This window comes from Trichechus manatus, unplaced genomic scaffold (genome assembly GCF_000243295.1).
Source record: "Trichechus manatus latirostris isolate Lorelei unplaced genomic scaffold, TriManLat1.0 scaffold00071, whole genome shotgun sequence".
NCBI classification, from domain to species: Eukaryota; Metazoa; Chordata; class Mammalia; order Sirenia; family Trichechidae; genus Trichechus; species Trichechus manatus.
The window spans coordinates 388,535-399,430 of NW_004444007.1; the positions used below are offsets into that span (position 1 = coordinate 388,535).

The 10,896-nt window shown below is 49.5% G+C and overlaps 1 protein-coding gene across 3 annotated transcripts in view; it reads right to left on the reverse strand.

The window, feature by feature from the left end:
• The window catches only part of CUNH4orf54 (chromosome unknown C4orf54 homolog), a 28,684-nt gene extending 18,061 nt beyond the window's left edge, over nucleotides 1–10,623 (reverse strand). For 2 of the 3 annotated variants that reach the window (XM_023734714.1, XM_023734712.1), the window contains exon 1: nucleotides 5,029–10,623. In XM_023734714.1, coding sequence (XP_023590482.1) covers nucleotides 5,066–10,468 — 5,403 coding nt within the window. In that variant the 5' untranslated portion in view covers nucleotides 10,469–10,623 and the 3' untranslated portion in view covers nucleotides 5,029–5,065. Of the gene's footprint in view, nucleotides 1–4,195; nucleotides 4,224–5,028 lie in introns of those variants that run through there. The other variant, XM_023734713.1, reaches the window with a different exon arrangement.
• Between the last annotated feature and the right edge of the window lie 273 nt (nucleotides 10,624–10,896).

Genomic DNA, 10,896 nt, shown 5'->3' on the forward strand with positions numbered 1-10,896 from the left:
GAGCCAGGCCTTTCTTCTGATATACCTCTCGGTGTTCTCGAACCTCCAACCTTTCAATTAGCAGCTGAGTACGTTAACTGTTTGCACCACCCAGGGACTCCACAATAAGAAAGAGGCACTAAAATTGCAAAGCAAGCAAGCAAACGAACACCCCTTCCCTGGGAAAAAAAAAAAAAAGAGAGAGAGAGAGAATAAACTCTCAAATAAATGGCAAGGAAAAAAGTGGAGAAGTAGACTAATGGAGAGACATTGAGAAGTAGAACCTCCAAACAGGTGGACTTCTAGAAAAAAAGAGAAGAGGAAATGGAGAGCGGTAAGAAAAGAGCAAACTGAAAGAAGACCTTGGTATGGGACAATTCAGATTTTGAGTTCCAGCTCTGCCCCAAAGGGACACTGTGATGTAAGAATGGTCACTTAGCCTCTCTGAGCTCCAATTTCCTCCATTTTAGCACAAGGGGTCTGAATGTGATGATCTTATGGTCCCTCTAGGGCCTCTGAGAACACACTATGATTCTAAGGTGAAAACAGCTCTCCCTGAATCCAGCCTCCTTTCTCTTTCCGTTTGAGCTGGTGATGTATGGGGCCCTGTTCAGGGGGCATAAATAACTCTGAGGACATGAGGAGAAAAGAAAGAGCAGGGATGTAGGAACGACATAAAGCACGCTCAGAAATGAGAAAACCAAATGGATAAGGTCTTGCAGAAGAAAAAAAGGGGGGGATGGACAAAAAAATGGAACAAGATAACGGCAGTTCTCTAGTTAGGTTGATATCAACTGTAGCAGGCACTATGACAATTAAAGATTATTGTTTTAGTTCTTACATATTTATCTTTTTCTTTATACACTTGTAAATGGAATTTAGTATCAAATCTCAATTAAAGTTTTAAGACAAAAATATGGCATCTAAGTGGGAAGGAGAAAGCAGGAGAGTAATTGTGTTAGGGAAGGAAAGATATAGCCACTTGCCTAGAACGACAGAAAACCAAAACAAAAGTAATCTCATTAAAAAGGCACCAATAGTGAGGAGTAGGAAGAGGAAATTAAATGTGTGGCTAATTGCCTCCATAAACAACTACCTCCTTGACTGTGAAACCAGAAGAATTGGCTGGTGCCCAGCTACCATTACTGAATATTTTGATCAGAGATTCTATAGAGAAATCCAAAGTGTCATGGACTCCAGACATCCTGGTGCCATGATGGTTGGATGAACTCCTGAAACTATTGCCCTGAGATAATCTTAAACCTTAAACCAAAAGTATTTCCTGAAGTCTTCTTAAAACCAAACAAAGTTTTGCTTCTCTAGTAAAGAACGTCTGCCTTGAGCACTATGCTCTTTTAAGATCTGCCTATATGGGGTCAAACTGACAACAGCAACTCGAAAGATTAGATAGTAAACTTAGGGGGCAGTGAGTTTTTGTTAATGGAGGAGGAATAACTTGGAAAAGGAGGGTAAGATTGGTTGCAACAACTTGAAGAATGTAATCAATATCACTGAAATGTACATACAGAAATTGTTGAATTGGTGTATGTCCTGCAGCGCATATTCTCAACAACAATAACAAAACTAAAATAACTTATTTTTTTAAAGGTATCAATAATCCTGTAGAGAAATGACTTTTAAAACAAAACCAATCAAACAAAAGAGTCCTAATGAATTAAACAGAGAGGGATCTCACACAAGGAGAAAGTAGTGATGTTTGGCAACCGGTGTGAGTAGCATGCCAATTTGTTGCAAATGGTTACTGTCGTGGCTGCCTGGCCAACGGGTCACTGGCATCTGACTATGAACAGCCTCTTGCATTTATCAAGATATGCTATGTCATTATTAAGTAATAGTAAAATAACATCAGTAATATCTTTTTAGATGGGTTGTGACGTGGCAAAATATGAGAAGTACTGAAATATTGAATACAGGAAGAGAGAAGCTGGAATCAATGCAAAAAATAAATGAAAATTCATAAGAGAATGATCAGAAAGAGATGACAGTAGCTGTTTACACTCATGGATATACAGAGTGGGGGAAAGCAAAGCTCCCTGTGTGCTAAAAATAGATGATAAAAGGAATCTTAACGGTTATGACAGGACTTGAGCACTAGTTTTGCAGTTTTCTGTTCCTCCTGCTGGAATGTGGGCTCCTGGATTACGGGACCATGCTGGGTCATATTTGGGTTTATTGCTCCACTACAGAGTACGCAGTGTCCGGCACACCGTAAGCATGCAATTCATATTTGTTGAATGAATGGGTTCAAATTCAGTTCAAACGTTCATTCAGAGAGGCGAATGGAAATATTGATAGTTAAAGCCAAATGCAGCCAGGGAGTAGATCCCAGGTGGCCTGGTAGCCAGTTTAGAGCTCATGCTGCCTCCTCAGCCATACATCCCACCAAGAAGCATAAAGAACAGCCTGCAGGTTGCATGGTGTGGGCTCTCAGAAAAACCATTTCTTTCTAAGTCCCAGTTTTCTCCTCCAACAAATGTTGTGTTTAGACCAAATCGTTTATTTATATAACTTGTCAGTTGAAGTGGCACATAAAACCCTACCCCTCCTCATGAGAAATCTCTGGGTTAAGTCTGGTTTTAAAGGAACTACTGAATCTAAACCACCTTCCAAGACTTTTCACATTGACTGTCCTTATAAGCATCAGTTGATTAATGAGTGTGTACAATTTAATTTTTCAATATATCTGAACAGCATTAAAGACAGATTTTCACATGAGGAAAAGAATGACACACTTCTTTTTTATGAACATTGGATTTTCTTTGGAAAGTGGCATAGCACCTTCAGGAAAGCAAGTTTTAAAAGATTGTCATTAGTTACCTGAGTTTGAATAGCTAGAATTTTGCCTACATACAAATAGACAGTCTTTAGTTTCCGACTAGTCTTCTGAAATTAAGAAACCAGTTTTTCCCTTTCTGTCCATATTTAAGGTTGTTTACCAAAATAAAGGTTGTGCTTTCAAATGGGAAAAAATATTTAAAAAAACACTGGTCAAATTTGAACGCTAAAAACTCTGATTTATGTTTGTGTCTGGTGCAAACTACTCCAAGCTCAATCTCGCCAGACTCAGCAGGCTAAAGAAAGGCCAAAGGCAGCTGCTAAGAGGACACTAAGCGAATCTGTGCCCGGTTCTTCCCTGTCCTCCCTTCACCTTGCTTCTGCACCTCCACAGCTTACACAAAGGCCCCACAGGATTAGCTGGTCCCAAATACCCTTAGGTAAGCATAGCACCTGTCAAGAAGATTCAAACTCTTTTACCTATGGACTACTCTTCTCCCTCTGAAAAACAAATTCTCTGAGTCTCTTCTACATGCATACTGAATTTTTTCTGTATTCTTCCACCCCAAACAAAAGATGTGTTATTTATCTTTAATTCACGCTCGTTCTCTCTCTCTCATCATCATCATCATCACAGTATCTGTTGCACTATGGAGAGGAAGAATCCAAATAATCTATTTCTAGAGTCGAGTAAAATGAGGTTTGTGCTTTCATCTGAATTCTTAGAGAAGAATCCAGGGATTTTTCAACAGTGGTTTAACGTTGTCTTGCAGTTCAACAAAAGTAATACACGGTAACAATCCCTTACATTTGAAATATATATATATATTTTGCAGTACACTTTATATATATATTACATCATGAGACATTCAGATAAACTTTGAAGGGTAGAGATGATTGTCCCCACTAGAGCTGAGACAATGAGTGCTAGAGTTTGTCACCCTGAGATCACACAGCTGGTGAAAAGAAGCTGTGACTCTAATCCAATTATCCTAATTCCTAATTTCAGGCTCTGGGCTGCACAAAGAAACAAAATTCCTCTATTCCTTTCCAAGGAATTCACAGACGAGAGAAATGGCTTATTTCTTTCATATAAGCATCGAAAGGGTCTCTCTTCTCTCCCTCTCCTTTCTTGCCTCAGTATGATTTTACAGGGAGAGAAAAGGTCCTAGAAGTATTTGTGATCTCAACCTTTCCTAATCTGAAGAGAACAGGTGTGTGAGGAGCAGATTTGTCCCCACAGTGCTGACACCTTTGTACTGCCTTCCCCCTTGTCTTGTGCAGATGACCTCATGTGTCCTGGTTCAGACAAGCCAAACTCACTTTTCCTAACAAGTTCCATGGACTGTATTTATAGCAGGGGTTCCTGTCTGCGAATGTAGATTAACTCAGAAATCGACTTTATCTGGTTTCCTTTAGAGGGGTGCAAGAGTAGAAGTTGATTCTTTCTAAAAGGAAGAGAGAAGATACGAAAATGAGTTCTTAGAGGGAATAACCAGCAGACTGCAATGGATTCAGTATGAAAGGACTGGGTCAGACACAGCCATCCTATCTAAGGAGCAGCTACAGCTCAGGTATCTACCCTTCGAGTAGAGGTCAGGCTGTGTGTTGCGGGGGGGGGGGGCACAATACATTAAAGGCCTTGGACTCACCCTAATAAAAAGTGTTCTGATCATCTGAAAATTGAAAAACAAGAGCTTAAAATACACAGTCTCTTTATACAAGATATTTCAAGAGGAAGGCAAGGTGGAGGAGAGAAGCGTTTCTGCAGATTTTAGAAAACCTCCCTAGCAAGAAAATTTCAGTCTTTGACTTCCCTTACTTCTGAGGAACAAACATATTCGCTGTGTTTCCAGTGATCTCCTAGGATATTCAATGCCTTCTGTTACTGGTCCGGCCAGGAACAAGGAGTGAGGCTCCATGAAATCCAGACCAGCTTTTCATTTTTTCCTTGCCAACCTATCGCCAAAGGTGAAACTGACTGCCTAGGAAAAATATGCTGGTGGGAAAAACATTTAGGCAATTTGCAAAGGTCAAAGGGGAAGGACCAGCTGTGGAGACCGAGGAGTAGGGAGAGAAGGAAACTTGTCAAGAAAACTAGCTCCTTAATCATTTGGATGAGTTTTTGCTCTAATCTTCCAAAATGCCCATTTCTAGAGACCAGCCACCCCTGCTGTAAATCCCCCACTTCAAACACGAAGAAACAGGATTATTCTTAATCCCTTAAACCTTATCAGAGTAAAAGCCACTCACCAGCAGCTGCTCCATTTTGCTTTCTGGTGATAGCGCGTCATCTATGTTCCACCACAAAACTCATGGTAGTGCCATCAAAGGAAGGGGGGGCAATGATCCGAGGCCCCAGCGGCTGCGAAGTGATGCTGATGACAGGCTTGCCGTGCAGCTGCGCGAAGCCCTTGGCCCCCACAAGCTGGGATGTGGCTGCTGGAGCCAAAGAGGAAGAGGAAGCAGGAGACTGACCAGAGGCCATGAAGTATGGGGCCTCGGTGAATGTCACAGCTGCCTCTTTGCTGGGGGGTTCTGCTGTGATGGGGGAGAGCTCACTGCCCCCTGGAGTGTGAGCAATTGGGGTGGGCTGCAGAGCACTGGTAGGCAGCACCGTGGGCAGAAACCCAGGGTAGATCATGTAGGTGGGTCCATAGGCCCCAGGACTCAGGGCCAAGGGAGGCATTGGGAGAGACATGGGAGCGATGGGCTGCTGCTGGGAGCTTATGGGCACATCCACATACTGCCCCGTCTCAGGGTCATACAGTCTCCGGGTCATGGGCTGCACTGGTGTGTCCACAAGATAGTACTGACCCGTTGTCACGTCCAAGAGCATCTTGCGCTGGGTCTGCTGAGGCTGTGGCTGCTGGAAGGGGTCTGTGGGGACCGGAGCTGGACCTGCAGGTGCCGGCGCAGGCATGCTAGGTGGGGAGAAGCAAAGGACCTGGGGCTGGACACCCTGCAGGGTGAAGGGCAGTGGCTGCTGGTGGTAAATGGCGGTAGGGGTATGCTCAGGGCTCTGTGGCCCTGTGCGGGCAGCTACTGTCTCCCGAGGGTTGTCAGGTTTGCTACGCCAAGCTGGCCGACTGGTTCCACTGACCTGGGAGCCTTTGGGGCTAGTGGGGACCTGACTGCGGGCGTTCAAGGGGGGCAAGCTGCAGAGATTGGCAGCTGAGGAAGCTGGAGGCCCCTCTCTACCAGCCCCAGGCCTGCCAGGAAGTTCCCCTGCCACAGGGCTTTCCTTGAGAGGGATAGTCAGGTAATTCTCACAGTCACTATTGCCCTTCTCCAAATTACTGCCACTTTTCCTGCTGGCTGCCTCATCAGAAGGTGCCCTGGTGGCTGGAGAGATCTTGAGGGACCGGAGTCCCTGTGATTTGACGCCCTTTGCTGCTGAAGGACTCTCAGGAGAAGGCCCTTGTGGGAACTTGCCGGCAACACCCCCAGTTTTCTGGGTGCTGCTGGCACTTACTGTGAAGACGTTCCGGTTGCTGGGGAGTGGTGGGAGGGGCTGCAGGGGTGGGGTTCTCTCCACATCCTTGTGAACTGGGGGAATATAGAGGGAACGTGGCCTCTCTCTGGCCAGGTTCTCAAAGGCGGCTGCTCGGGCAGATACACTCTCTGCACTTGGGTTGGAGTTTCTCCGCTGCAGACGCTCTATGGGGGCCCCACGAAGGAACACTCCGCTTTTACTTCCTGCACCTCGCTCTTCCACCTCCCCTAGCCTTTTAGCCAGCTTGTCGGTGTCTCCCTCAGCACCCCCTGTCCCTTCCCTCTCTTCACTGGCAATGAGTGACAGGACATGGCTATCAGTCATCAAGGGCAAGGGATCGCTTTTGCGTTTCCACTCATTCCTGTTGAAGCTATACAGCTCTTCCATGGATCTCACGGCGGCAGTCAGCTTCTCTAGGGCATTCCGGGCTGGCTTTGGGGCTTTCCCTTCCTCCTTGACCTCCTCGTCCTTGGGCTTCTCTGGGGTCTTCTGGGCAGAAGCCTTGGAGACAATCTTGAGCACAGGCAGGTAGGAACCGTGCTCTGACTTGTTGGGTGCAATGGTGGCCACGGGCAGCCTGCCAGATGCCCTGTGAACCAAAACTGTCCCTTCTGGGGAGGAGGAGTTCAAGACCCTGTTCCTGCCACCTTTGCCCATGCTCTCCCTTTGCTCTCGGTCCATGCTGTCTTCCCTCTGGTTCACTACAGCCTGGCACATAATCACCATTGGGGACAGGGATTTGGACCCACCAGCTGCAGCAGCCAGCTGTCTGGGTTTGGGCCCAGTCAGCCCTTGTTCTGGGGTAACACTGCCCTTGTCACTACTGTCCCCGGACCCTTTGATTAGCTTCCTGACATCTCTCACCTGGTGGAGGGGGCCTTGAACCTTGGACTTGTCTCTGACATCTCTCACCTGGAATTGGGGCACTTTTTCTAGGTTGTCCCCACGGAAGAGTTTCTGCTGTGCCCTGCTGTTGTCCTCAGTTGTCTTAAAGAAGTTGGAGGTGCTGCTGCTGGCCAGCTTGGGCGTGAGCAGCTTGGCAATGTTGAAGTCTGAGCTTGGCTGCTGCACACTCCCCAGTCTGATCTTGATTTCTGGAGCCTTGGGCCTGATCACTGCCGTGGAGGTGGCCTGGGCAGCAGGGTACTTGGTGGCCTGCTTCCCCGGCTGCTTGTCCCTGGGTGTCTGCTGGATGTTGGGGACAAAGAGGCGAGACATGATGGTGGACTTGCTGGCAGAGATCTCCCCGAAGTCAGCCCTCCAGTCACCCGCCTTGGGCAGCTTCAGCTTCCGAATGGGGGCTTTCTCTTCTCGCTTCTCCGCCTCTTTCTCCTTCCATGATCGGAATGCACTGTTCTGACTTCGGAGGAAGATGCCCTTGACAGTCTCTGAGGCGCTCTTTTTAATTTCACACACTTCTTCCGTGTATCCCTCTGCAAAATTCCGGCCAGAGCCTGCATTGCTCTCTCGGGGAGCACTGGCTTTGAAAATGGGGGATTTGGTCTCGACCGCGGACCCCTCCCCACCTGCATCAGACACGCTAACCACCGTGTACTCGGAGCCAGCCTCTGAGTGGCGAGAACTCTGCCTCTGCAGGCCCCTGTCCCGTGGCTTTTCAGAAGGGCCCTCTGCCTGCTTAGAGCTGCTGGGGAGGCTTTTGTGAGATGTGTCTGTGACTTCCCCCCTCTCCATTTTGAACTCGTGTTCCAGTTGCATCTTCTTGGAGATGACATTTTTGAGTAGGCTGGAAGCAAACTTGGACTTCTTCTGGGAGCCCTCGTTCCGGGAGACAGGCTTTCTGCTTTCAGAGGTCTCAGAGCCATCATCGGTGTACACTGACCCGGGGCCCTTGCTGGAGCCTTTGGCGCCTCTGCAAGGCCCAGTGGATGAGCTGGCTTTGCTCTCACTGCATAAATTCAGGGGCTCCAGAAGGGTGACCACGCGAGAGCCAGTCTGGATGGGCTTCTGGAAACACAGAGGTGTCTCCACATGTTTGATTTCCCCCTCAACTTTGCTGACCACAAACTCCAAGGCCTTGGTCTGGGACTTCTTGGACTGGATGTAGAGCTGGTCTGCGGTGGTCCTGGCCCCGCTGCCCTTCCTCAGACCTGCAGCCACCGAAGCTGCGCTGCTCCTGAGCAGGCTCTCTTCCACCCTGGCTCCCACACCCCCGCATTTTAAGTCCAAGAAAGTCGACCAGCGCCCAAAGCCGACTTCGGAGAGCGTAGTGGAGGACTCCCGAGAGCTGATGTTCAGAGCCTCAAAGTAGGGGTAAGCAAGGCTCCGGAAGGCCCGGGAGGTCAGGTTACGCACCTCCTTGTCGGCATCGTCCAGCTCACTCACGGCACTGGAGGCTCCACTGGAGTAGTCCACCAGCTCCTTCGCTCGTATGGCCCCGCACCTGGTTTGCAGGCGAGCAGGGACAGCAATGAATTTCTTTGCATGGTCCTGAGCCACGGCTGCAGCCGGGAATTGCTTCAGTGAACTTGACTTGTGTTCAGCAGCTGTAGAGACGCGGAGGCTCATGTCGCCTTCATGCTTGGCAGCGTAAATAATGTTTTGCTTTGCACGCACGTTGCTAGGCTCATTTATAGCCCGGGAAGTCGGTTTGATTGATAGGAGGATCTGGCTTGCTGCACTCCCACAGCTGCTCGCCGAGCCTGCTGCCCCTGAAGCTGCCTCCGGGGGCTCGGGCAAGGGCTCATGGGGGGTGACAGTGCCAAGCCCAGTGGGTGGGGGCGTGGGGTCACTGTCCAAGGGGCCGCTGCCCACTTCCGTGCTGCTCGTGTCTGTACCGCTGCTGTCCGCCCTGGGGCGGGCCTGATCACTGCTGGTGGGGCTGGGCGTCCGGGTGGTGTCGGTGCTGGGAGTGGTGCTGAGGTAGCAGCTGTTGTCGTCGTCCTCTTCAGTGGCGGTGGTGACATCTCCCGGGGTCTCGTCACTGCCACCAAAGGAAGCATAGTCCACGAACGAGTAGATCACGTTGTTGTCCTCGAAATCCCAGCGGGAGGCCAGCCCCACGTCAAAATCCATGTCTTGCTCCACCTCACTCAGCTGGATCTCGTGGGTGGTGATGTAGTGAGCCTCTTCATTTTTGGGGGGGTCTCTGCTGCCCTGGGACTTGGCAATAATGTTCCTGTACACTGTTTCATCTCCTATTCCCCGTCTTCCCCCTCCTGCTCCCCCTGCCCCTCCCGTTTTTTTCCCGGCTTCTCCTTCTCTGGCCTGGCAGCTCACTTCGCTCTCACCACTGTCACTCTCAAAGCCTAAGGAAGAAGAGGAGGTGGCCAGAGCCCCGGTCGATGTGATGGTATCATCCCTTTTGGAAAGGCCATCCTCTTCTGCTTTGTCCACCAGGGAGGAGGAGGAGGACGCGGAAGATGAGAAGTTGCCGGTCTCGTCAGTGTTGGAGGGCTGGGCTCGGGAGAGTTCCGCCGCAGCACGATTCTTCTGGAGAGTTGGAGCCTTGGACTCTTGGTCTCCGGGTTCATTTTGGGGCCCACTGGATTTCTCCTTGGAGCTCCGAGAGGCCCTCTGATCCCCTGGACGGTGCTCCAGGGTAAGTTTCACGGTCCGAGGACTCTGCCTCTGCACTCCAGCGGAAGCACACATCTCCACATATTTCGCTTCTCCCTGGGAGAGAGCTGAAGGCTTGGGAAGTGGCCGCAGCTGCTGCTTTAGCTCTGGGTTGTCTTGAGCTCCGCTCGCCGGCTCCCCAGCCTCAGTCAGTTCGACCTGTGACATCAGTTCAGGAGTAGTGGCTTCCATTCTGAGCCCCAGCCCAGGTTTCAGCGACAGGAAGAGGCAGTGGTGAGCGCTGCGGCTGTCCTGAGTTTCTCTCTGGCCCTGAAGGGGCCACAGAGTTGCCCGAAGCCGGGTCCCACGTGCCTGGACTGCCCCCAAGGCTGTAGGCACCACAGCCGCAGCTGCCACCACCTCCAAGTTCTTCAGCCCCTGTGGCGGGGCCGGGACCAGCCTGAGGGAGATGGGAAGGCTCCTGAATGGGGTGGCAGAGGTGGGATGTGGCTGGGGGGCTGCTGCTCTGGCCGAGACCGTGGCCAGCGGCCCGTAGCCAAGCTGTCTTGCCCAGTTGTTTGCCTGGCACTGTCGGCAGCTATGAATCTGAATGCCATCGGCCACGGAAGGAGCAGCATCTGCAGATCGACCCCGGGAGTCCCAGAAATGAAGGGAAAGCATATGCTGTTTCTTGTGCAGCCTTGTTCCTTTCCTGATGGGGCGAGAGAGGGTCACGTCATTCCAGAAATATTTTTAGTGTCCATTCTCTAGTCATACTGAAACCACACTTGAGGGTAGAGAGAGGAAGCTCTGAAGAGATAAAAAAAGAATGTTGGGAGTGGAGGAGGTATGTGGGTTTAAATTCAAATCAACCACGTTTTATGTAATCTATAGTAGAGACACCTAGGAAGTCTGAAATTATTCCTTACTCCCTAACATCTTGCACTTCCAGTTCTCTGATTAAACGGGTCTTTTCCCTTGTTCTTAACTAACACTCAAGTTCTGCATTGTATCTCAAATCAACGACACTCTGGAAATATTTCAAAATTTCCCTTGTACAGGTAGTAGCTTTATGTTCGCCTAGAAATCTATTTTCTTTCTCCATGGAA